At 47.1% G+C, this 25,980-nt stretch overlaps 1 protein-coding gene across 1 annotated transcript; it reads left to right on the forward strand.

The window, feature by feature from the left end:
* The first annotated feature begins 1,015 nt into the window (after positions 1 to 1,015).
* On the forward strand, positions 1,016 to 11,806 carry MMP13 (matrix metallopeptidase 13). The gene is made up of 10 exons (XM_044260603.1): positions 1,016 to 1,243; positions 1,334 to 1,575; positions 2,270 to 2,418; positions 2,590 to 2,715; positions 4,639 to 4,800; positions 6,129 to 6,246; positions 6,783 to 6,916; positions 7,898 to 8,057; positions 9,394 to 9,497; positions 10,531 to 11,806. The coding sequence occupies exons 1-10, from the start codon at positions 1,115 to 1,117 to the stop codon at positions 10,629 to 10,631; spliced, it is 1,425 nt and encodes a 474-aa protein (XP_044116538.1). The 5' UTR covers positions 1,016 to 1,114; the 3' UTR covers positions 10,632 to 11,806.
* Positions 11,807 to 25,980: the final 14,174 nt, after the last annotated feature.

Here is a 25,980-nt window from a genome sequence, read left to right on the forward strand (position 1 = left end):
TTTTATTTATTTATCAGAGAGAGAGAGGGAGAGAGAGCAAGCACAGGCAGACAGAATGGCAGGCAGAGGCAGAGGGAGAAGCAGGCTCCCTGCTGAGCAAGGAGCCCGATGTGGTATTCTATCCCAGGACGCTGGGATCATGACCTGAGCCGAAGGCAGCTGTTTAACCAACTGAGCCACCCAGGCGTCCCAAAGACACTCCATTTTTGAAATTTCTGAGAGTTAATGGGGGAGAAGCCATACCAGATGGTATTTTAAAAAAACATGAAATCTTAAGTCTACGGGCTGGGATTCAAGTACTGACGGTACCATTTATTAACTCCCTGACCTCAAACAAGCATTTAACTTCTCTGCCTCTCAGACTATTCATACGTAAAATGAAAACAAGCCCTCTGGGGTAGTCCCTACTTCCAAGGTTTTTCTACAGATTAAGTGAGATCATGCCTGTCCAGCCCAGTGGGTGGTGATCCCCGTCTGTGTTGGCCCTTATCTCCTACTCGGATGCAGTCTCCCACTTCTTCCCGGACCTGCAGGGAATTCAGGTGGGATCCCAGGGTTGCTGAGAGTCACACCAGCGTCTTTAAATGTCCACTGCAGCCTTCAGCCCAGCGCCTGTGCCCTGGCCCTTCCCGGCCTCCATGCTGGGGTCTGGTGCAGTTCTGTGGCCCCTAGGTACACACAGCGTCTCCCTCTGGAGTCGCCCTATGGAAAATGAACCAGGTTACGGAGCTTCTAGAAGCAGGACTCTTCATGGAAGCAAGTGCAGCATCTTGACACTCTTATCTGAAAAAAAAGGAGGGAGAAATATTTTTGCCCAGTAAAGTGAAAATTTTACAACTCTGCTTCTTCCCACAGTGTCCATAAAAATGCTGAGGCCGTTTATTTTGCCAGATGGTTTTGGAGGCCCTGCTGAAATGAGAGAAGCCCTCGTTTTATATTTCCCTCAAATTCTACCACAAACCACACTTCTTGGGAGAAAAAAAAAAAAAGTCGCCATGTAAGCATGTTTACTTTAGATGCACTAGGAAGCGGGAACTTGCCCACAAATGGTGAGTCACCCTGCAGGTCTATAAAAGTAAAGGTGCTTGTCTGGGAGAAGGCAGAAGCTCCAGGCATGTCCATCACGATGCTCCCGGGCGTCCTGGCTGCCGTGCTCTTCTTGAGCTGGACTCAATGTTGGTCCCTGCCCCTTCCCAGCGATGGCGAGGACGATCTGTCCGAGGAAGACTTCCAGCTTGCCGAGGTACGGTGTCTTGCCAATCCCCAAGGGGTGCTGCATCTCACATGTGCCCTTCTCTTTTTTAAAGGCAGGTCATTCTGGTCTCTTTTCCAGCACTACCTGAAATCCTACTACTACCCCCTGAATCCCGCTGGAATCCTGAAGAAGTCGGGCGCAGGCTCCGTGGTTGACAGGCTCCGAGAAATGCAGTCCTTCTTCGGCTTAGAGGTCACTGGCAAACTTGATGATAACACCCTGGACATCATGAAGAAACCAAGATGTGGGGTCCCCGATGTGGGCGAGTACAATGTTTTCCCCCGAGCTCTCAAGTGGCCCAAGACGAATCTGACCTACAGGTGAGCCGTCAGCTATCTTTCTGGGATCTTTGTTAGTGTTTAAAATAGTATCAGATGCCTAATCTTCAGCACAAGCCGTAGGTGACAGAACATGTTTGGTTCCATTTTATTTTAGGTAGGCTTTACATATTTAATTAGAGGTTAAATAATTCCCAGTAATAGTTTTAATATTGGTGAGAATATCTCATGACATCTATTATAGCTCCATTAACCCAGCATGATTTTTCATTGGAAATCGCAAAGCTTTTTTTTTTTTTAGGAAAGAAATCAAGTTAGAAGTAAAAGTAGGTGTAATAAAATTTGCATATGTACTACATGAGGCATATTTATTAAGAGTGCTCAAAAATGGAGAGTACTACTCTCTCTAGGAACTTGACAAAGCTGTTTCCATTATTTAGATCATAGCAATACAACTCCAAACCTGTATCATAAAATATAAGTTTCATTAAATATCTGAATACTTTAAGTGTAAAATTACAAGTGGTCAGATATTTGGAGATACTCAAATGTCTGAATTCATTTTGTTATCTCTGCATGGCATCATAATTACTAAGTTCTTTGAAATAATGGACCTCTGGTAGAACTTTTAGGGAAGCCATTGCATTTTGAGTTGCAAAGTAGTATCCCAAGAAAATATATTCTCAAATAGCTTTCTCCTTCCAAAAATGTAATTGAAACTTTCTCTCTTGAATAGGATTGTGAATTATACCCCTGATCTGACTCATTCTGAGGTTGAAAAGGCATTCAGAAAAGCCTTCAAAGTTTGGTCAGATGTGACCCCTCTGAATTTCACCAGACTTCACAATGGCACTGCTGATATCATGATCTCTTTTGGAACTAAAGGTAATGGTGCAGAATCATTTTTGAGACATTTTTACATTCTTCCCCCTAGTTGTCTCCATTTTTAAATTCCTACTTTCAGTCATTCATTGTTTTTTTGCAGAATTCACCAAGCATTTGTGCCAGGCATTGCTGGATATAATTAGATTCTTAACTCTTCCTTTTTGTGTGTAGAACATGGCGATTTCTACCCATTTGATGGACCTTCCGGCCTGCTGGCTCATGCTTTTCCTCCTGGGCCAAACTATGGAGGGGATGCCCATTTTGATGATGATGAAACTTGGACAAGTAGTTCCAAAGGTAATATTTCTTACAAAGGGATGATTCATGATTACTAGACTAGGTTAGACGGTGATCCCATTGATAAGAAGTGAGGAAGCATACTGTAAATTACGTTCCATAGTTGATTATAGTTTTCAAAAAAAGCACGAGTCTACCTTATGCTTATTAGTCTCTACAAGGGACATTTCTACAAACCTATGCAGATCACTAAAAGTGAGTGGTTTAGTTTAGTGGTTTGAGGGAATTTGGACCCAAATGTCTTTCTGTCAGCCAAGGTGGTGTTACTGTGGGTTTCCTTTCGCTGTGCGGAGGAAGAAAAGTTTATTACAAATACATGCCTAGGAACTATTAGGGCTGGAGAGGCAGGTCCCAGATGAACTGGATGTGAGTTGAAAGAGTTTTCTTTTCCTTGACAGAACTATTAACAGCACAAATGCAGTGTGTTTTCTGTCCTGTTATGTTAGTTCCTAGTTTCAGACACATGCATGTCACTGATTTTACAAATACCTTTCCAACAAATCAAGATGATGTCTTGCTCCAAACAGCATGAGACAGACCAGATAAAAATTACATTTATGAGACCAAAATGAAACTCAGTGTTGAATGAATTCAGTCAGTAGATGAATCTTTAAAGCTCAAAAGAATTGAGAATATTAATGTAAGGAGAAAAGCGAGATTGTTCCAACACCGACGGACCTGCGGATCTCCGCTGACCCTTGCTTGTGATGGTTAGAGCTAGTCTTCAAAGGCAGCTCGTTTTTGTTATTCGTTAGAATCAGATGAATTGTTTTTCCAAAGAGTAAAACTGGGCCTTGGCTGACCAGTGCCTCAGCCTCAATGCTTCCATGTATCTTTGGAAAGAAAGGTGAGATTCATGCATTTGTGTTCTGAATATTACACAGGTAAGAAGGATCTTAACATCTAGTACTGTTCAGACAGAGCCACAGTAAACCCCAGCTTTAGGCTCCTGGATTTGAAACAGCTAGTGGAAATGAATGAAAATATTCACAAACAAACCATGATTGATTTCTCAGCTAAAGGCCAAGAACGGGACCCATCATGAGTCATTTCAGTGAAGAATTGCTTTATACCCAGATGATGTGCACTTTGATTGCCCTTATGGTCTGCAGGGTTACTGCGCTGCTCGTACATTTCCTTCAGGGACAGGCTCTGGCAGCAAATGGTATTTAAGGTCAAATTGAAACCAGTGACTCCAGCTTCCACGTATTTTTTTCCCGAACTTTTCATCCTTTTTTTTTTTTTTTTCAATTTAAAATATCTGTAGTAGGAGGATCAGAAATTGGTAGAAAGAATGACTAGAGGAAACAATGTAAATACAGTGCCACAGGAGTCTTCTAAAGTTGAGGAAAGTTGCCCGATCATTTCCAGAGTTTCTGTTTCTTTAAACTTTAGAGTCTAGAGATACTCTGGAAAGAATCGTTTGGTTAGGATTTGTTCCCAGGGAGATTCCAGAGACCCTATTTAGTGCATGCTCCATACTTGGTCATCATCTATTTGCGTGATGCCTCTGGTTCAGCCAATGTTCTAGAAACACCCCGACAGGTAGCTCCCTATGTGACTTCCCACGACTCCTCCCTCAAGGCCTCCATTGTCTGCTTTCCTCACCTGACCTGATAAAACAAAGAGCACCTCGGGATTCCTACTGTCCACCCAGTAAACCTTCACTGATTGCTCACTGTTTGACAGCACTCTACTGATATCCTAATGACGTAGGCGGCTATAATCAAAGAGAACATTAAATGATTTATAAGGATTAAATCAGTATTTTGACTCTTCCTTCAAGCAACCAAATATTGAATCTTAATTTTTTTTTTTTTTAAAAAGAGTGAAACAGCCAAGAAAGAGAAAGAGGCGAGGAAAGTCGCATTCCCTCCATTAATGGGTCACTGCCTTGCTTTCTCATCGTCGCTTTGTTTATAGGCTACAACTTGTTCCTTGTTGCTGCCCACGAGTTTGGCCACTCCTTGGGCCTCGACCACTCCAAGGACCCGGGGGCACTCATGTTTCCCATCTACACCTACACGGGCAAGAACCACTTTATGCTTCCTGATGACGATGTACAAGGCATCCAGTCTCTCTACGGTAACTCTTAATTTATTAGTCCAGAAACACAATAGACTTGAAGATCGTCAGTGAGGTTATTGTTACCAATGTTGCTGGCCTGGTTCTGTTACTAAAACCTGGGAAGACATGCCTACTTTCCCTTTCTGAATCAGAGCATCTGTGCAAGTAGAAAATATCCTATCCTCCAAAGCTTCTGCAGATTCCTATTTGTATTTTATTACTGCGAGGGGTAGCTTTGATTCCCACAAAACACTTCTGATGTAGGGAAGGAAACTATTTTATTCCCCATTTAACCAATGAAGAAACTACACCCTGTAGCGCTTAGAGAGCGTGTTGCTGGTACCGAGGCTGAGGGTGCAGGTATGGCCTTAACCAGCTTTTTAAAATTCTGGGTATTTCTTCCGCCATGTCAGTTTGCCACAGTAGAATCCATTCAAGTGGCCTGTGGTAACTTTTAATCCACATCTACTATTATAGATGACCATTGTTAAGAATCTCTTCTTTTTTTTCTTCCAAATTTTCAGTAATAGTTACAAAATAATTAAACCTCACCCAATCTAGCAAAATTGCCCGCTATTCACAGAGTTAAAGTCATCAGTGTGAACTCTTCAGAGCCGCAAGCTCAGAAGCCTTGCTCACAGCCCGCGGCCAACCATTCTCGCTCTGGACTGAAATCGACTCTAGCAGCTAGTGTGGGTGTGGACAAGCGCCTTGTGTTTCTTGTTATCTCTACAATATTGTGACCAGGCAGTAGACCCTAGAGCTAGCGGGAGCCGGGTGGACAAGCAGCAGCCCAGGACTGGTACTGGGCACGGCCCGAGCCGGGGGAAGCTAACTCATGGCACATCAGGGCTGCCGAAGGCCTGGCTTCTCACTCACAGCCGTGACACGGGGGTAAAACTGCGTCCGACGTTGCCAGCTGGTAAAAGAGGAGAGATAGAGCAGAGGGAGGACTCCCGCGGGGACGGTTTGCCCCCAGAAACGGCTCGAGGAGAAAGGTGCGTCTGCAGAGCAGCCTGGGCCATAGCTCGTGCCAGGCAGGGGGAAGCTTTCCTCAGAGTCTCGCTCCTGTGCCCTCCCTCCCATTTCTCTCTCCAACCTCAAGAAACCCAAATCTGCTTGAGTCGAATTTCAAAGGGTCTTGAGGACGGAAGCGGGAGGAGCCAGCCCACCCGCAAGAGCTTGGTGACCCACAGGAAAGGAGGAAGGTCACAGGGGTTTGGATCTGGCGTGGAAGCTGGGGATGTCCTGCCCCGCCCCAGGGGACCTTGTGACCCTCCGCTAGCCGGGGCCGGCATGGGGAAGGCCGGCCTCACCCCCTTCTTCCCTTCGTTTCATGCCTGCAGGCCCAGGAGACGAAGACCCCAACCCGAAACATCCCAAGACACCAGAAAAATGTGACCCCGCCTTGACCCTGGATGCCATCACCAGCCTCCGAGGAGAAATGATGATCTTTAAAGACAGGTGCTCCTGCTACGCTCTTCCCCCGTCCGCGTGTCCTGGACACTTGTGAGACACTTGTGAGGCTGTGTCTGCAACGTGCCTAACATCCAGTCGCATTTCCAGAGGCGACGTTAACAATGAAAATAATAGATTTAGGGGTAGTTTTTTTTTCTTTTTATGTATTTCGGATGAAATAAGTGACTAAGGGATGAACACTTTACTTTTACCTTGTCCATGGCTCATCGGGGCGTGGCGCAGCTTCCCTTTATAAAGATAACCACGTCAGTACGAGAACCCAATTTACCTACTTGAAAACCCAAGTGTTGGAATCAGTTTCCACATCAGTAAACTGTCAGAGCGTCCACACGAATTCCTTTGGGTCTGGAAAGTTTGTCCTGGTGACAAATGTGGTGATTTAAGAGCATGTTTACAACCTAAACTTGGGGGTACCGAGACACGAGAGATGAAATTTGCGCTTCTACCGTGGTCTGGTAGGCTTGTTTGTTCCTGTGTTTGTGTATTCATTCATCAAACTCTGGATTTTCACTTTGGTTTAGATTCTTCTGGCGCCTGCACCCTCAGCAGGTGGACGCCGAGCTGTTCTTGACGAAATCCTTCTGGCCGGAACTTCCCAACCGAATCGACGCCGCCTACGAACACCCCTCCCGGGACCTCATCTTCATCTTCCGAGGTGAGCCCTTCCCCAGGGGCCCCCACATGCCCCGGGCAGGCGGGGATGAACCCGATGCTGCCGGAGTCAGCACGATGACCAGTCCCGAAAAAAAAAAATACTTGGAATATTTAAAAAATTTTAAAAATTATTTAAAAGTATTTTAAAAAGTATTAAAAAGTACTTAAATTAAGAGCCAAGTATAACAAAATATTAAACAGAACATATTTGGAAACTTTCTACCAAATGTCCCCAAATCAGACTGGTAAAAAGTCACCATTATTTCTTACCATTACAAATTCACTGTTTGTTTTGTAACAGCCATGTCAGTTTTTTCTTACTTCCTCTCAAAAATTATTTGCTGAGCAAACGTTATGATCATGCACCTCTTGAAACACTGAAAAAATATGATCGATAATTCCCCCTTCTGAAAAGTCAGTTTTATTCATTTTCTCACCTTTATTTTGTAGCCCTTCACCATATGTCATAGGGATTTTTGAATATTTATATTCATAGTATATATACATTTTCATATTTTATTTGTTCTCTCGACATCAAATTAGGGACAGTTTTCCAAACCGCTGCTCTGTCTTCCGGATCATCATTCATTCACTCTACTGACATCATAATTAATGCTACAATAAAATCACATTATCTGGCATGAAATCTGACTTTTCAGTCCAGTTCGCTGTTCCCACTCTCCTGCTTATTCATGAAGAAATTTTAACACACTTTTCACCCACCTCCAGATTAGCAGTCGGACGTAAGATGTTGCCAAATTGATTAAGATATTTGGTGGTAATTGTACTCATAGTTAGGAAATTAGCATCTTAAATCCTATTTTTTGTTTGAAGAATGCTCATATTTCTGTGTTTCACAAACACAGACCCTAATCGATTTCTAAATGTGTAAAATGAGTTTCTTCGTTAAAGTAAATATCTATATAATATGAATCCTACTGAAGTCCCCTGGGTAATAAATCTATCCTTTCACTTACTCTAGGCAGAAAATTTTGGGCTCTTAATGGTTATGACATTCTGGAAGGTTATCCCCAAAAAATATCCGAACTGGGATTTCCAAAAGAGGTTAAGAAGATCAGCGCAGCCGTCCACTTTGAAGACACAGGGAAGACGCTCTTCTTCTCGGGAAACCAGGTCTGGAGGTGAGCCATGTTCACGGACCCATCGCACCGTGTCCCAGAGGCTGAGTGAGACCCACACCGCTCTCCTCATCCAGCGCAGAGGTGGGCCAGGAAGCCGCCAGCCCGTGGTTTTTTAAAGTCAGCCCCTTCTAGAAGGACAGGCGGAGTTGGAATATTCCGAGCGTAGGTCAGCAGGAAGGCAGCTCTGACACTGGCAGCATTTATGAGCTTAGAGCCATGTATGTATTTGGGGATGAGAGTCTCTCATAGGAATCCCATACTTGAATGGTTTACATTAGTAGCTTTATGTGTACACACATGTGCACACACGCACATCCCTGTATGTGGCGTCTTTGTTGTCTGGGTTCCTTAGTCTGACAATGACATTCACGACAGTCTAAGTACTACAGTCGGGTTCTCCTTGGTCCTGCTGTTCCAGTCCCTATGCCCAGGTGAGGTTCGTGGTGCAGTGAGGGTGTGTGACTTACCATGTCACAAGAACACTGTGCTTTTATCCCCCTGTTTGGCTGGAACATCTTTCCCTGCATCTCTCTCTCTTGAGATTCTATCCTCTGGTCAAAGTTAACTGGAAATACCATTTAAGCTCAAAGTCTTTTGGATCACCCCATCCACAGGCTACGTCCCTTCTCATGTCCTCCTATGGCCCTTGGTGTCTCCTTGTCTTGACGCTTGGCTTCCACTGCTTAGTGTTGCTGTGTAGACGCGCCCCGCCTCCCTTCCCGGTTCAGTGCGTCTTGTCTTTCACCTACTGGAACATAGCGCAAGGACGAGAAGCTCTCATCAGTAACAGAAATGGCGGTACCTGACGGGAGGCCGTTCCAGGCTGATTTCAGGATGTGTGTGGTTGCTCAGGTGTGCCTGTGTACAGGGCAGGTGGACTGTGGAACTGTAGCAATGGGAGGGGCGAGCCGTGCTCCCCTTCGTTGCTTTAGAACCACCAGACACCCCGATAACTTTTCAGTCCAGAAGTTATATGTCAAATATTCCTGCCTCCATTACCACACCTAGTGAGTTGTCTAGGAGATCAGTACATAGTTGTTCAATGCACTAAAGAACACTTTCCTAATAACCACGTTTATAACCGGTAAGCCATTCGTGAAATGGAAGGGAGCCTGTGACAATCTTTAGAAAGACGGCCCGAGACAAGGCCACTCAGCAAGCATCTGCCTTGCACTCAGCATCCTGACTCCGAGTTTGAAAAAGCTACTGGATGTTCTAAATGGACTTAAAATTCTGTAACTCTTGTCAGTTTTGAAAGGTGTCATGATAATCCACTGTGTCATTTCTAAGACAATTCCTAAGAAATACTCAAGAGTTTCTATTTCTTACTGCGTAGCTATGATGACACCAACCAGGTCATGGATAGAGACTACCCCAGGCTGATAGAAGACGACTTCCCAGGCATTGGTGATAAAGTGGATGCCGTCTACGAGAAAAACGGTAACGAGTTCCATCACGCTGACCTCAACGAGGGGCTCTGTAGCCCCTCAAACTCATTTCCCTTAGAGAGCGGTTTTACACAGGACTTACACGTGCTAAGAGACCTATCAAGAGACCAGTTAAGGAGTAGTTACATAGGAAACAAAACATACCACACTTAGAATAAACGAAAATGTTGCTTAAATGGTTGCTAATTCCACAAATACAAATGCAAACTTTAAACACGATCTTAACTTATCTTTTTAAGATTTTATTTTTTATTGGAGAGAGTGACAGGGAGAGAAAGTGGTGGGGGCAGGAGGAGAGAGAGAACCTAGCACAGAGCCATATGTGGGGCTCGATCTCATGACCCTAAGTTAGGACCGGAGCTGAAATCAAGTGTTGGACACTTAATCGACTGAGCCACTCAGGTGTCCCAACATTATCTTAAATTGTGCTTAATGATGCCAAGAGACAAAAATTATTGCCATAATTCAAAGAAGGGGCAGAGAGGGGAGTCATTTCCATAGAAAGATCAGTGACTATCGTAACTACATGGTTATTTTTGCTTTAATTATGAAAAGGGGCATTTCTCCAAACTTAAGTAGTATCAATATGTCAAGCATCAAAACTGGAACTCACGGCAAGGTGACCACTATTTCAGGGCACCTGGGTGGCTCAGTTGGTTGAACATCTGTCTTTGGCTCAGGTCATGATCCCGGAGTCCTGGGATCGAGTCCCACATTGGGCTTCTTGCTTGGCAGGAAGCCCTCCCTCTTTTCACGCTCTTTCTCTCTCTCAAATAAATAAATAAAATCTTAAAAAGTTTTATTAAAAATAATGAGCACTCGTTCAAGGTGACAGTTTAGGAGACCTGGGAAACTTGTATACTTTTTCCCTCCTGTAACTATAAGCGATCTATGAGGGTTCTAATCACAGACGCTGACGTGTGAGAAAACAGTGGGGTCTAACAGGTTGGACTTTTAGTGTGAGCTGGCGTAAACTCTTCCTGTTTTCAGACTCTGCAATTTTCTTTTTGGACTTTTCCTTCCAGGTTATATCTATTTCTTCAGCGGGCCCGTGCAGTTTGAGTACAGCACCTGGAGCAAGCGTGTTGTGCGTGTCATGCCAGCGAATTCCCTGTTGTGGTGTTAAGTGTCTTCCACATATTGCTATTTAAATCCTGGTGAGCACTGGACAGAACACCTCCAGCGATCCGGGTGTGGGGGAGGGGAGGTCGGGAGAGCTTAGTTCTGGGAACAAGCTTCAGTAACTTATCTCAGAATAGAGGGCATCTGTACAGTGAGCCGTGGCTGGAACCACGGTGGATTTGAAGGAACGGAATCCAGCGGCTGCGAGGATCACCTGATTCTCGTGCGCTGCACGGAGCCACGGCCCACGCTATTTCCCACCACAGACACGGGAGGTGCGCTGTGTCAAAGGGAGCACAATGTTGAAATGTATTTATAAGGACACTTTGTGCAGGCATACAAGCAAGTCACAGTTATGTAATTAACGAATCATCTTTATTAAAAAGTATAATAGTGTGTGAATGGGGTCTGCGGGAAGCATATGATACCAGGAACAGACAGAAACCCAAGGGGAGTATCTGTAATAAAGACATTGTGGACAGCTTCCCAAAGCAGTGATTTGGGTTTTGCACTGAGAATATTTGAATGTATGTGCCCCGTTCCTACTGACACTAGGATCAGTCACCCCGGATGAGACACAGGGCCCGAGGCCGAGGACAGTAGAAGTGGTCTGTGGGCTCGGTTTAATTCTCGCTGTTGACCGTGATCCCAGGCCTACCCACAAAGAAGATAAAGACAGCCCATCTCTCTTTGTATTCAAACATTCCTGGTCTCCCCCAAATACCAAAGGATTAAAATGGCTATCACAATGATCTAAGGTGTCATTCTCCCATAAATCAACAGATTCTTTAAGATGAAAGGTAGTGCCTAGATAATGGCTCTAATTGTCCCCTTCACCATGGATGGACAGGCTCTTTTCCAAAAATAGAAAGTGTATCTTGTAAATTGGAAGCATGCAAAAACATACTTCCAAAATAAGGAAACATCCAAAATAAAGAGAACATCCCACTGGACTACAGTCCTCCTGCGGATGTGGAAATGAGCTTCTCCCTCTCCGTGCTGTCCTCTCCCCCTCGGGCACAGCTTACCTGCCCCACGTGGGGAGCTCGCTGAACGGGGGAATGGCCACAAGCGATCTCGGACGTGCTGGGACCTCTTGTTCACAGAAGTTCAGGCAAAGAAAAGAAAGTGTATGGTATTTGCAAGATGTATCAGGAAGCACTTATACTGTTTATAATAAAAAATATTTTCCATGGACATTATTATATAGTGTATTTTGTCTTTTGGTGTAATTTTAGGCTTTCCTTACACAAGGGGGATCCATTTAAAGTATTCCTTTTTCTTGCTCAGACTTCTTGATGGATGTAACTCACTCATTGTTTCGTTTTGTGCTGGTGAGCCCTTTCCCCAGGAGGAGCACACGGGTGCTCAGACTCCCCTGCAGGAGCACCGTTTAGAAATGAAGAGGGAGGAGTACTAAATTGGGAGCAAGGAAGACTGTGTTCTAATGCATACCTTGACGCTCTTGGGGCCTGACTCTCTTGAGGCTTACAATGAGAGTATTGCAAGTTGGTGAAGTCAGGAAACACGGGGAGGCAGGCAGCTCTCCTGAGGACGGCAAACCCTGTCTGGGAACCTCAGGGTCCACGGAGCTTAAGACTAGGTCCCTTCTGTTTCTCTAAACACTGTCCATCCGGACACTTAGCAAATGTCTGTTAAAGGTCAGGCAGCTAAGATGTTGAGATGAACTGGAAAAACTTGCTCTCTAGCCCACAGATCTTGTATGGTTCAGCAGCGACTGAAAGTTAGCAAGTGGTTTTGAGGGGCGGGTGACTAGTCACTGCCGGTCCGAGAGGGCTGCAGACTGACTGCTCCCGGCACAGCCCTCAGAGTCGGTCTCCGCACTGCTGGTCCTCCTGGACTGTGCTAGGGTTCTTCCGAGGCTGGCAGTTGGACTAGAAATGCCTGCCCGTCCGTCCGTCCGTGCACGTGGTAAATCGTGCCTGGGCACCTGCATCGTGCCGGGACCGTAAGGAGACGCCGTGGCTGCAGTGAAGCGGAGACCTCACAGCTTTGCTGGAGCCCAGAGTCTGGCTGGGCAGCCGGGCATTGACCAGTAAGTATGAGATACGGCTACGACAGATGCCGCCGAGAGAGCGGGTACCCCGAGACCCTCCCGTAAGACGGGTGTTAGCTTCCACGTGCAGGGCCGAGGGGCCCCGGAGGGTGAAAGTCCTCGGGGCGGAAGGGACACGCGGCGACTGTGGATCACGCATGCAGGGCAGGAAGGGTCGGCACGGGCCCCACCGCGCCCCGCGGACCGAGGAGCCGGGGAGAGGCCGGGGGAGCGCGGCGGGAGAGGCTGGGGGAGCGCGGCGGGAGAGGCCGGGGGAGCGCGGCGGACTCCCGCGGTGCGCAGACGGGCGAGCCGCCCCGCGCCCCCGCACACCCCCTGCCCCGCGGCCCTTCCCGGAGCTGCGTGAACTCACGCTTTCCCGTGACACGCAAACGCGCCGACAATACGCGGATGGATGGGGAGAGCGGCCTGCGCTGAGGTCCCCGGGGGACTGGCCAGCGACGGGCCGCGTCTTGGGAGCCGGGCCTGACGCAGACACTTTTCCGAGCCTGTGGGTGCGCGTTCGACCTCGCTCTGGGGCGCGGTGGCCCCCTCGGCTCACAGGTGTCCCGGCGGCTTCCCAGGACGAGCCTCGGTCCCCGCAGCCCGGCGACTGGAGACCGCACGCGCCCCCTCCCCTGCATGAGCTGCGGCCGGGCCGACGGATACGCACACGCGACCGCGCTCCCCGCGCCGGAGCCCCGGTGCCAACTGGGGCGGGCGGGGATCCCTCCCTCCGGGAAAGCGCAGCCGCGCCCCGCCTGCGCCTCGGTAGAAGCAGAGGCGGCGTGGCTGGTGCCCAGGGCCCCGAGTCCTCTTCAGCGGGCGGCAGTCCCTGCAGACACCTTTGTCCCAACCCCCCCCAGCCCCCGGGACTCGGCAGCCGGGACTCCGGACGCCCTGCAGCGGCCTCCCCGCCCCGGGGCCTGCCCCTGGCTGGGAAAAGCCACCATTTTGCACCAAAGACTCTCATGCACCCCTTCCCGGCGGGGGGCTCAGGACCCCACCGCGTGGAGGCGGCCTCACCCCTACACCCGCTCCCGCCCCCCCCCCGCCCCGCTCACTCCAGACGGTCCCACCCCCCCCCCCCCCGACGACGGCGCAGGCGCGGGGGGGGGGACACACCTGCGGGTGTCCGCGGAGCTCAGGAGCTCGGCCTGCGCGGTCCGGAGGAGGAAGGCGGCGGTCCTCGGGGAGGTAGGCGGGGAGGGTCACCGTGGCAGGAGCGGGGGCGGGACAGGACGGCCGTCGGACCGCGCTCGGGAACAGGGGGACACCCCGCCGCGGCCTTGCTCCTGCGCACAGCAGCGGGGGGGGGCGGTGAGCGCGACGCCGGGCTTTGCGGGAAACTGGTCCCCCCCCCCGCGCCGCAGTCCCCCTTACCCGCACCCCCCACAGCCCCGCTTTCCCGGGACCCACAGTTCCCGGACGGACACGCGCCCCGGGCACAGCGCCTGCCCCGCGGCCGCCCCAAAATGTGGGGTCTTGAGACTCGGGCGCCTGAGATAAACAGCCTCGGACGGGGCAGGGGGAGCGGGGCTCAGAGGAAACCGGGGAGACGGGGAGGGTGATGGCCTGTGTGCGAGGCTCGCCGACTAGCGGGCTGACGTGCAGCGCGGGCGCCGCCATGTTCCTCCCTCGCGGCCGCGCGACCATCCGGGGACCGAGGAGCGCCCCCTAGTGCAGGCCGCTAGCTGTGCACGCAGCCCGCCTGCCTGCCCCGCGGCGCCTCCCCGGCCTGTGCCCCATCCGTCCCCCGGCTCCCCGGGGCAGCAGCTCCTGCCCCCGAGCTCACGGAGCCTACAGGGCTGCAGAGCTTCTGCTCCAGGGCAAGAGGGCCGACCTTCTTATTTTATTCACTACTTCTTTCTTCTTTTCATTGATGTTCGTATAGGCTCCAATCCTTTGTAAACTTTAAAAAATTATTTTTTATTTTTACATAAACACTTTTATGTATATTTCTAATTTTTCTTTACTTTTATTTTATTTTATTTTGGGACTTAGATTCTTTTAACAAGCGGACCAAAACATACCCAGATCTAATTTTTCAGCTTTTTTGTTATTGTTTTTCTTGTTTCTGTTTGTTGCTGTGTGTGTGTATGTGTGTGTGTGTTGGTGATGGTTCTTTTTTCTCTTTGTTCTTTTCTTTTCTGCACAAAATGATGGGATGGAGGAATTTACTCCACAAAAAAGAATACAATGTAGAACTCATGGCCAGGGATTTAATCAATACACACAAAAATAAGTTGTCTGAACTAGAATTTAAAACAATGACTATAAGGATACTAGCTGGGCTTGAAAAAAGAAGACACTAGAGAATCCCTTACTGAAGATATAAAAGAATCTAGTCGGGCCAAAATTAAAACTGTTATAACCAAGACACAATCCCAAGTGGAAGTCTTAAAAATGAAGATGGATGAAGTAGAGGAGTGAGTCAGTGATACTAAACATAAAATGAAGGAAAACAAGCTGAAAAGAAGAGGATAAGAAAGGTAATGGACCACAAAGGTAGATGTTGGGAACTTGGTGACTTATTTAAATGTAATAACATTTTAGAAGATGAATAACATCTAAGAAGATGAAGAGAGAAAAAAATGGGAAGAAGGTTACTGGAGCAAATTATAGCCAAAAACTTCCCTAATCTGGGGAAGGACACAGACATCAAAATCCAAGAAGCTCAGAGAACCCTCATTGACTTCAACTAAAGCTGACCACTGACAAAGTGTATCATAGTTAAATAAATAAACAAAATACACAAGCAAGGAAAGAATCCTGAAAGCAGCAATGGAAAAAAAGTCCTTAACAAGGGAAAACAGATCAGATCAGATTCACAGTGGATTTGCCCACAGAGACTTTGCTGCTGCCCCTCGGAACAATTTGTTACTTAAACTGTAACCCCTGGAGGATTTTACTAGTTGCCAAGCACATTTAGATATGGCCTTAAGAAATACATATACTGGCAGCAGGTCTTTGGGGAGAAGGACAATATACGACCGTGAAGCTGGGCAGCGGGGGATGCCCGGCTCGCTCAGGGTGGAACGCCGCCTGCTTCAGGGAAGCCGAGCACCCGGGAACGCCCGGTCAGCTCAGGGTGGAATGAAAACCGTCTGCTTCCCTTGTCCGTTCTCGCTCCTTTCTCTTCCCAGAAGCGCCCGTTGTTAGTTAGATGAGTCCTTTGAATGTGCTTGGTTAACTGTAAACTTTATCCTCCTTCTTGCTTGTCTGCAAGACGGGATTCACGTTTGACCTTCATCAGTCCTTCTGTTGGCTATTGTTTTTTATCTAATAAAAGTGAGACTGTGGAGTTGCCCGTGGCAGCAGTCCTTTTCGACTGTTGTCCCCTGCTCCCAGTCTTTTGCAGCTGACTTGTTTGTGCCTAATTCTTCTCTCGTCACCGACTGGAAGCGGCAGACTTGGCAGGCCAGAAAGGAGTGGAAGGAAATATTCAATACAATAATAATAGTAATAATAATTATAATAATAATACAGTAGTAGTAGGGGACCTTAACACCATGCTAACAGCAGTGGACAGATCATCTAAGCAGAAGATCAACAAGGAAACTGGCTTTGAAGGACAGACTCCACATGTCATCCTAAAGCAGCAGAATACACATTCTTCTCAAGTGCACATGAAACATTCTCCAGAAAAGATCACATACTGGGTCACAAATCAGGCCTCATTGAGTACAAAAAAATGACTGAAGTCATACAACACATATTTTCATACCACAATACTATGAAACTTGAAGTTGACCACAAGAAAAAAATTTAGAAAGACCACAAACACATGGAGGTTAAGGGCATCCTACTAAAGGTTAAAGAAAGAATGGCTTAACCAGGAAATTAAAGAAGAATTTAAAGAAATACACGGGAAAGCAAATGAAAATGAAAGCACAACAGTCCAAAATCTTTAGGATATAACAAAGGCAGTCTTAAGAGGGAAGTATATTGCAATATGGGCCTATCTCAGGAAACAAGAAAAGTCTCAAATACCCAACATAAAATTACACTAAAGGAGCTAGAAAAGGAACAACAACAAAGCCTAAAGTCCACAGAAGGAGGAAAATAATAAAGACCAGAGCAGAAATAAATGATACAGAAACAAAAAGAAAACAGTAGAATGGATTAACAAAACTGAGAGCTGGTTCTTCAGAAGAATTAATAATATTGATAAACTCATAGCTAGACTTAACAAAAAGAAAAAAGACCCAAATAGATAAAATCATGAACGAAAGAGGAAAGATGACAAACATCCCAGAAATACAAACAGTTATAAGAGAATACTATGAAAAATTATATGCCAACAAACTGGGCAACCAGGAAGAAATGAACAAATTCCTAGAAACTTATAAACTACCAAAATGGAAACAAGAAGAAATAGAAAATTTGAACAAACACATGACCAGCAAAGAAACTGAATTGGTAATAAATCTCCCAATAAATCAAAGTCCTGGACCAGATGGCTTCCCTGGGGAATTCTACCAGACATTTAAAGAGTAGTTAATACATGGGGCACCTGGGTGGCTCACTGGGTTACGCCTCTGCGTTTGGCTGAGGCCATGATCTCAGGGTCCCGGGATCGAGTCCTACATCGGGCTCTCTGCTCAGCAGGGAGCTTGCTTCCCTCTCCCCCTCTGCCTGCCTCTCTGCCTACTTGTGATCTCTCTCTGTCAAATAATTAAATAAACAAACAAACAAATAAATAAATATGTTTCTTAAAAAAGAGTAGTTAATACCTATTTTTCTCAAACTGTTCCAAAAAATAGAAACAGAAGGAAAACTTCCAAACTCCCTCTGTGAAACCAGCATCACCTTGATTTCAAAACCAGAAAAAGGCTCACTAAAAAGAATTACAGGCCAATATCACTGATGAACGTGGATGTAACAAGTGTCAGTCAAATACTATCAAATCGAATCCAACAGTACATTAAGATAATCATTCACCACAATCAAGTGGGATTTATTCCTGAGCTGCAGGGATGGTTCAATATTCACAAATCAATCAACAATGATACACCATGTTAATAAAAGAAGGGGTAAGAACCATAGGATCCTTTCAATAGATGTGGAGAAAGCATTTGACAAAGTACAGCATCCTTTCTTGATAAAAACCTTCTACAAAGTAGGACTAAATGGAACATACCTCAACATTATGAAGTCCACATACAAAAGACCCACAGCTAATATCATCTTCAATGGAGAAAAACTGAGAGGACTTTCCTTAAGGTTAGGAACATGACAGGGATGACCACTCTTACCAGTATTATTTAACATAGTACTGGAAATCTTAGCCTTAGCAATCAGACATAAATAAAGTAAGTAAATAGTATCCAAACCAGCAAGGAAGAAGCCAAACTTCCACTATTTGCACTATGACTTGATACTCTGTGTAGAAAACCTGAAAGAACCCACCAAAAATTTGCTGGAACTCACATGAATTCATCAAAGTTGCAGGATATGAAATCAATATGCAGAAATCTGTTGCATTTTGTAATGAAGCAGCAGAAAAAGAAATTAAGGAATCAATCCCATTTGCAATTGCATTATAAATAGTAAATCTAACTAAAGAGGTGAATGACCTATACTCTGAAAACTACAAAACACTTATGAAAGAAATTGAAGAGGATGCAAAGAAAGGGGAAAGCATTTCATGCTCATGGATTGGAAGAACAAACATTGTTAAAATGTTTATACTACCAAAGCAAGCTACACATTTAGTGCAATCCTATCAAAATACCGCCAGCATTTTTCACAGAGCTAGAATAAGTAATCCAAAATTCATTTTGGATTTGGCCACAAAAGGCCCAGAATATCCAAAGCAATTCTGAGAAAGAAAAACAGAACTAGAAGCATCACGATTCCAGACTTCAAGCTCTATTACAAAGCTGTCATCATCAAGACAGCATGGTACTGGCACAAAAACAGACACACAGATTAATGGAACAGAATAGAGATCCCAGAAATGGACCCTCAATTCTGTGGTCAACTAATCTTCGACAAAGCAGGAAAGAATGTCCAGTGGGAAAAAAAAAGATGGTATATTCAACAAATGGTGTTGGGAAAACTGGACAGCCACATGCAGAAGAATGACAGTGGACCACTTTATTACACCATACAGAAAAATAATTTCTAAATGGATGAAGGACCTAAATGTGAGGCCTGGAACCATGAAATTCCTAGAAGAGAACACAGGCAGCAACCTCTTTGACTTTAGCCATAGCAACATCTCATTAGATGTCACTGTAGGCAAGGGGGAAAAAAGCAAAAATGAGCTATTATAACTTCATCAAGATAAAAAGGTTCGACACAGCAAAAGAGACAGTCAGTAAAACTAAAAGGCAGCCTATCAAATGGGAGAAGATACTTGCACATGACCCATCTGATAAAGGGTTAGTATCCAAAATCTATAAAGAATTTATCAACCTCAGTACCCCCCCAACCCAAATAATTCAGTTAATAAATGGGCAGAAGACATGAACACTTTTCCAAAAAAAGACATACAGATGGCCAGCAGACACATTAAAAGATGCTCAATATCACTGATCATCAGGGAAATGCAAATCAAAACCATAATGAGATATCACCTCACACATGTCAGAATGGCTAAAATTAACAACCCAAGAAACAGCAGATGTTGGTGAGGATGTGGAGAAAGGGGAACCCTCTTGCACTGTTGGTGGGAATGCAAACTGGTACAGCCCCTCTGGAAGACAGCATGGAGGTTCCTCAAAAAGTTAAAAATAGAGCTACCATATGATCCAGGAATTACACTACTGGGTATTTACCCAGAGGATACAAAGATACTGATTCAGAGGGGGCACAAGCACCCTAATGTTTATAGCAACAAGCTTTGGAGAGATCCTGAATGTCCATCAACTGATGAATGGATAGAAAAGATGTGGTCTCTGTGGACAACGGAGTATTACTCAGCCATCAAAAAGAATGAAATCTTGCCATTTGCAGTGATGTGGATGGAGCAACAGAGAATTATGCTGAGTGAAATAAATTGGAGAAAGATACATACTCCTATGTGGAATACACAGATGTGGAAGTTGAGAGAGAAAAACTGATGAACCTATGTGAAGGGGAGAAAAGGAAATAGAGAAATCAATTGATTGATTGATAATAATAAGAGATTCCTAGTGATAGAGAACAATCCAGCGTCCATGGAGGGAGGTGGATGGGTCATGGGTATTAAGGAGGTACTTGCCGGGATGAGCACTGGGTGTTGTATGTACATGATGAATTGCTGAATTCTACTCCAGAAATCAATATTGCACTATATATTAACTAACAAAATTTAAAATGAATAATTAAAATAAAAAATAAAAAAAGCAAATGAAGAAGTGCTCTTTGTAGCACTTCTGAGAGATTACATGGGTGTTGCTGGGACTCAAAACTTCCTGGCAAGATCTAGGAGCGTAGGGTTCTATGCGCCCGTCTGGAAGAGTCAGAGGAGGTGCTAGTGTACCAGCTACGTAGTAGGTGTAGTACACAGTAGGTGTACCAGCTACGTAGTAGGTGTAGTACACAGTAGGTGCTAGGATACTAGGCTACGACCAGTCCTGTGGCCAAGAAACGGTTTAACTTTGTTGAACAAGATTTCCCAAACGTATCTGTACATACATTATTTCCTTTCTTACACTGTCATTTTAAAAAAAGATGCTAAACTTGATTTTAGAAAAAAACTCGCTCCTGTGCTTGCATGGCGTGCCTTCTGTAGATAGAGGAGAGAGATAGATGGTCAGGGTTCCTTCCCAACTCCCATCTCCTTCCAGTCTCAGCTGCACATTCCCAGTTTGACTAGTGCTGCCTGGATTGGCCTCCTTCCATTGTGGCCAGAACATCAAATTCAAATGATACCAAATGTGTATTTGGAGCGCACCTGTGGAGGGGAGAGTCGTGGTTAAGAGAAGCTCACTGAGTTGAGCACTTGGTCCTCCGAGGATCTGCTATGGCGTGTCAGCTCAGGTGCAGAGCCCATGCACACGGCTGCTCGCGCGTGGCATGAGGAAACCACGGGACGACTTCTGCAGAAGAGATTCCAGGCCCACGAATGTTGGAGCACAGATAAGCGTTCATGTCCAGCCTCCCTCAAGTGGAAGACCGCCCAGGAACAGCCTCCGCACTGGGTTTGGGAAGTTTGAAAAGCCTCGCAGACTGGGTCTGTCGTCCAGATGGATTTGGACTAGGAGCCACGGACAAGATCCCATGCTAGGCTGACCCAGTTTGCCCCTGAAACTATCTGGGGAGAATTTTTCTGTTAAATTAAAAACAGTGTTCTGGATCTGCACATCCTTCTGCCAGAATAAAAACGCCGAAACACACAGAGCAGAAGCTCATAGAAGGAGACAGCAGCGTCCCCCGCTCTCCAACCCAAGCCCCAGTCACAGGAAATCGCCCGGTGTTAAGGAGTCTGTGCAACACTGAGATTCACAGTAGCTCCGCTAGGTGGCGCTGGCAGTACTCTTCTGAGGATGATGAACAGTTGGGAAGATTGATTAAGTCGCAGAAGGAGGGCTTTGTTTAGTGTAGGATGAGGAACTTGGCCAAATTACCAGTGGTTCAATTCCTGACATTATGCCACTGATTTTTGTGTCCCTGTCACTTACCCCTCAACTGTAAAGCTTCCTTCTCGGAGATGGGCGTCAGACGCATGCGTCCTGCCCCGGCCACCAAGACGGCGGCAAGACCCTTGGAGCCTGAGCCTGTGAGTCATCACAGGACGCTGGGTGACAGACTTGAACTTTAAGTACAAAATACCCAACGTGCACAGACCACAGAGACCCACTAACTAGGGAGCAGGAGGGAACCCACTAACTAGGGAGCAAGAGGGACAAAACCCCTGAACCCTCGGGCCTGTTATCTGGTCCTGAGTGTCCTGTTACCTGGACACTCAGCCCTTAGGGGAAGAGAATGCTTAAGCCTTCCAAACTTTCTTTCACTCTCATGATTTGGTTTTTCTGATTTGGGGGGACTCTTTATATCTGATACCCTGGAGTGTGCCGAATGCTGATCTTGAATTCCTCCCTGCTCACAAGCCCTCGTATTTAACCCATAAGGACAACATTACGCCCTAACATTACGCACTGAGAGAAGGAAAACTTCCATCTATTTTGAATTCATCGTAGCCCACTCTAGAATCAGTCATTTAAAAATGTCACCACACATCAGCTGGTCAAGAAACAGTTAAGGTGTACATGATACCCCGCCAATCTGTGGGTCTCTCAAGTCTGGGTTACCTGGAACTGGGCTTGTGTGAGTCAGAGCCCACCTGCTAGATCTCAGCAGTTCTTTAGAAGGTCTTACTACTCCTGTGTTCCCAGCTCCATGTTGGCTTTAAGGACACTGTCCAAGCATCCTCAGCCATGTCCTTTCTGCTTGTGCCAGAAACATTTGCAGTCAGTAACTACAAGTGTGTTGCGGTTTATTTTTCAGTGTTTACGCACAGCAGCAAGATTCCTTTACTGGACAGCCTTCCCTCTGCCTGGCTATGCTGAGTGCTGAAAGCCCAGCACAGGCCACCGACAAAGCAGTTGAGGGAACCCTTGCAATCCTTCCAAGGACTTGCTGTCTGTGGTTAAAGGCATGGCCTTTCTGGGTTGCGGACTCGAGCCAGCCTGCCCCTCACCTGATGAGCACCGGGAGCCTGTGCCTTTCTTTGCACAGCAGCGCAAGGAAATGGGGTTCTGAGAGCTCCATGTACCTCTGAGCACGAGGGGAACAGTGTGTGCTTATGCTGGCTCTGTCTGTGGAAAGCTCCAGTTGGGTCATTTCAAGCGGAGCAGAGGACTGGCCTCGGGAACCGTCCACGCCTGCAGCCATGCTCGCTTCTCTGAGTCCACTCACCTTCTAACTTACCCCTTCTAAGTACGATTTCCGGCTAAGTAGTTTATTGCAGATTTCACAGGGAACATCTGAACATTCATGGTTTGAGCAACGGTGAGATAAGATAGAGGCCAAGGAAGCCGGGTGATGGGGAAGTGAAATGCTGGGCGATATTACACCGTAACAGTAATGGAGGCAGAGTATTTGAACAACGAAATGACTCAGAACTTGTGTGGGATTCGCTGGAAGACGAATTAGGAAGTCCGAGCTGTTTTACTGGAATCCCACTCTGCACTCTGTATACTTACGTGCTCTGTTTGATGTTTACACTGAGGTGCGAAATGTTTCATGAGGTCTACCAGAGCAGCCAGCTTGGGGAAGGGGGGACAGAACAGCACTGTGTGTCCTCTGTTTACTGAAGATGAAAAACAATGAAAGGAAACAGTTAGATCATCCGATTCATGGCTTTCTTTTTACAAATAAGAAAGTGAGGCCAAGACAGAAGAAATGTTCTCTCCAAGATCGTGCAGTAATGGCAGAGGTTGGTCCATAACACCATCGTCCCACCTTTCTCCGTCCAACTTGCTGCTTCCCCTGCCTTCCACCCGCCATGGCGCAGTGTGTTGAGACCCGCACTGCTTATCAGGGCTTGTGAAATAGCCCCGGTTCTTCCAGAAGGACACTGCTACTGCGATGGCCTCAGCTCACAGCCACACTCCGCCGCGTTCTCTGCCTTCCCGGCTTGTCCTCTCCCCACAGCTGAGGTTGCTTGACCCTGAGCGACCTTGATTGGTAGCAATTGAGGGAGCCCCCACTCAATGGCCTGGGGCTCAGCGAAGTATTTTCTCTGCCAGAGCAACTTTGGCTTTGCCTCCAATTTTGACAAGGCAGCTTCTGTTTCTCTCGAGTCGGACTCCCTACTCTTGCTCCAGACTGTACCCTTCTACATTCCCCCTCTGTGTCCAGTGCATTCTGCTTTCTTTTTACCAGATCTTGGGTAACTCACCGTTGGGTCTTTGCCTCAACCCAGAGGCTGGGACCCTTCTTTGCTAATGATGGGCTGGCCTTTTCCTTCAGCGAAGACATAAATACTGAGACAAGTACATATGACTATCTCAGTTTTGCTTGGTCTATCCTGAGTGTCTTCAAGTTTTCTTCCCCCTCTTCCTCTCAGTGGTCGAGTGGCTTCTTCACAAAGGAAAGAGCTGCCACCTGCAGAGGCCTCCACCAGCACTTGGGCACTGCCCCCCACCGGGGGCCCCACTCTGGACGGTGTCAGCACAAAGCTGGTCACAAGCTCTGCTCCTTCCAGGTCTATCAGCGTCACCTCCTAGAATCTACGGGTTCTGGACCCCCTCCAGGCCACCTTTACCCAGAGCCTATGCCTGTCCCTGATATCTCTGAGGCCCCTGTTTCTAGCAGCTTCGTCTTCTTGTCCTCTCTCTGGCTTTGTTTGGCGATGCAGGAGACCCCCACACATACGTAGGGACGCCCAGACCTGCATACTGTGCCCACCTGCTGTCCCCAGTAGCTCCTGGGCCACCACTGGAGATGACCCCATCATTGAGGGGTCCACCCTCGGGAGATCAGGCAGTGGATGAGACCCATCCTGGCCTTGGCAGTGGGGAATTCAGGGCACCCGTGATCTAGAGCAATCCTGTGCAACAGAAATAGAACACCATTCACATATGTCATTTTAAATTTTATAGAAGTCTCATTAAACAAGTTGGAAAATACAGGTAAAATAAGCTTTAATGATACATTTTATTTCACTCGATACATCTAAAATATCAGTATTTCAGATATAATTAAGATTCTGAGAAATTAATAGTGAGGTATTTTGCATTCTGTTTTTCGCACGGAGTCTTGGCCCTCCAGCGCCTGTCTCTCACTTACAGCAAATCTCGTTTGTCATGCCCAGGGGTGCCCTGTGCGAGCCGCTGCGAAAGGCATGGAGCGGGAGGGAGTGGACATAGGCGCCGGCTGGCCTCATCCCTGCACCTTGGAAGGCAGAGGAGAGCAGCAGACACCCTCCACGTGCGGTACTGTCCCTACCTCGCCCCCGGCCCCGTTCTCTCTGACAGCTGCCTTCTGTCTTCAGCATATTGCACATCTAGCCCCAACCTCGTGAGAACCTCCGTGCCGCCTCTCGCGTCCTTCCATCACTCCAGCCCACCAACCCTTTCCAGTCTCCCTTCCAGGTACAGAGTGTGGAGGGTCTGGGAGGAACCCGCCGAGCGCGGGGTCTCCGTGTGAACTGTCCACCCTGGGGAGGATTAGCGGTGGGTGGGGAGGCTGTCCCCGAGGCCAGAGCGGAGAGTACAATATGCATGCGCCATGGGGAGAACACAGTGCCTCAGGGCAACACCTGCCCTGCCCAGGATGGCTGGTGCACAACGCGCAGAGAGACTCCGCGTCTCTGGGTCTCGGGGACAGACCTCACCTCATCTAAAACGACAGACAGACTAACAGTAATGGAAACCCACACTCTCCTGGGTCCCACAGCTGTTTAAGGGCTTCACATGTATTGATTTACTCATGGTCACGACGTTTCTATTTTCGTTCCTCCTTTATACATGAAGAACCAAGCACAGAGAGGCCAAGAGCCTTGTCCTAAGTCACACAACTGGTGTGGGGAAAACTGGGGATCTGAACCTCATACTGCACTGCAACGAGGCCTTTGTAGCATTTTGTGGACTCCTGGGCATGTAGCAGGGACACATAACAGCCTCTCGTAGGACAGCAAGGAAGAGGCTGGTAGGGTGGGGGTGGCTGGCAGCACACCCCTAGACCAGAAGCTGAGGTCACCCTGTTGCTTTAGAGCTGCAAGGCCTCCACACTTCCTGCTCACACAGGCCGCAGGCCACTTCCCTTCAGTTTAGTGCAATGACTAAGTGTTTCTAGATCTGTTCTGCTTCTTGAGGATATGGAATTCTGTCTTAAAACTTCCAAGAAGCAGCAGTGCAGAATCAACAGAAACGTCTGTCAGGCACGTCTTCACAGTGAGTGAGTCCTGCCTCCTTCCATCCCCGGGCAGAGTGAGGCTTCCTCCTGCGGTGGGATGAATCTGTCCACCACCGTCCTGTCCCATACCAGCAGCAGGGATTAGCCAGGGAACGCAGCAGCTCAGAAACAAGGCAGAGCACCCCACACGGACTTACTGTTATCTGTCTGTGAAATACGCCTTAAGGCTACGGGAGGAGACAGTTTCCCTTTAGTGGACGTCTTCGGGCAAGTTTCAGATGTCATCTGCAAATGTTCCTGCGGTTCCTCGACGCTCCCTAGGGGAAAGAGCCAGTGGCTCCTAAAGTGTAAGGAAGACTAGCTAGTCATCAAGAATTTCTCCCAAGGAAAGGTGGGGACGGGAGGGATGACGGAGGCATCGCGCTCTGGGGCATGGCCTGGCGGAGCCTAAAATCCTGCTGCGTCCTCAGAACGGGCACGAACGGGAATGTTGGTATCCTAAACC

The sequence above is a fragment of the Neovison vison genome, chromosome 7, assembly GCF_020171115.1.
Source record: "Neovison vison isolate M4711 chromosome 7, ASM_NN_V1, whole genome shotgun sequence".
Taxonomy (NCBI): Eukaryota; Metazoa; Chordata; class Mammalia; order Carnivora; family Mustelidae; genus Neogale; species Neogale vison.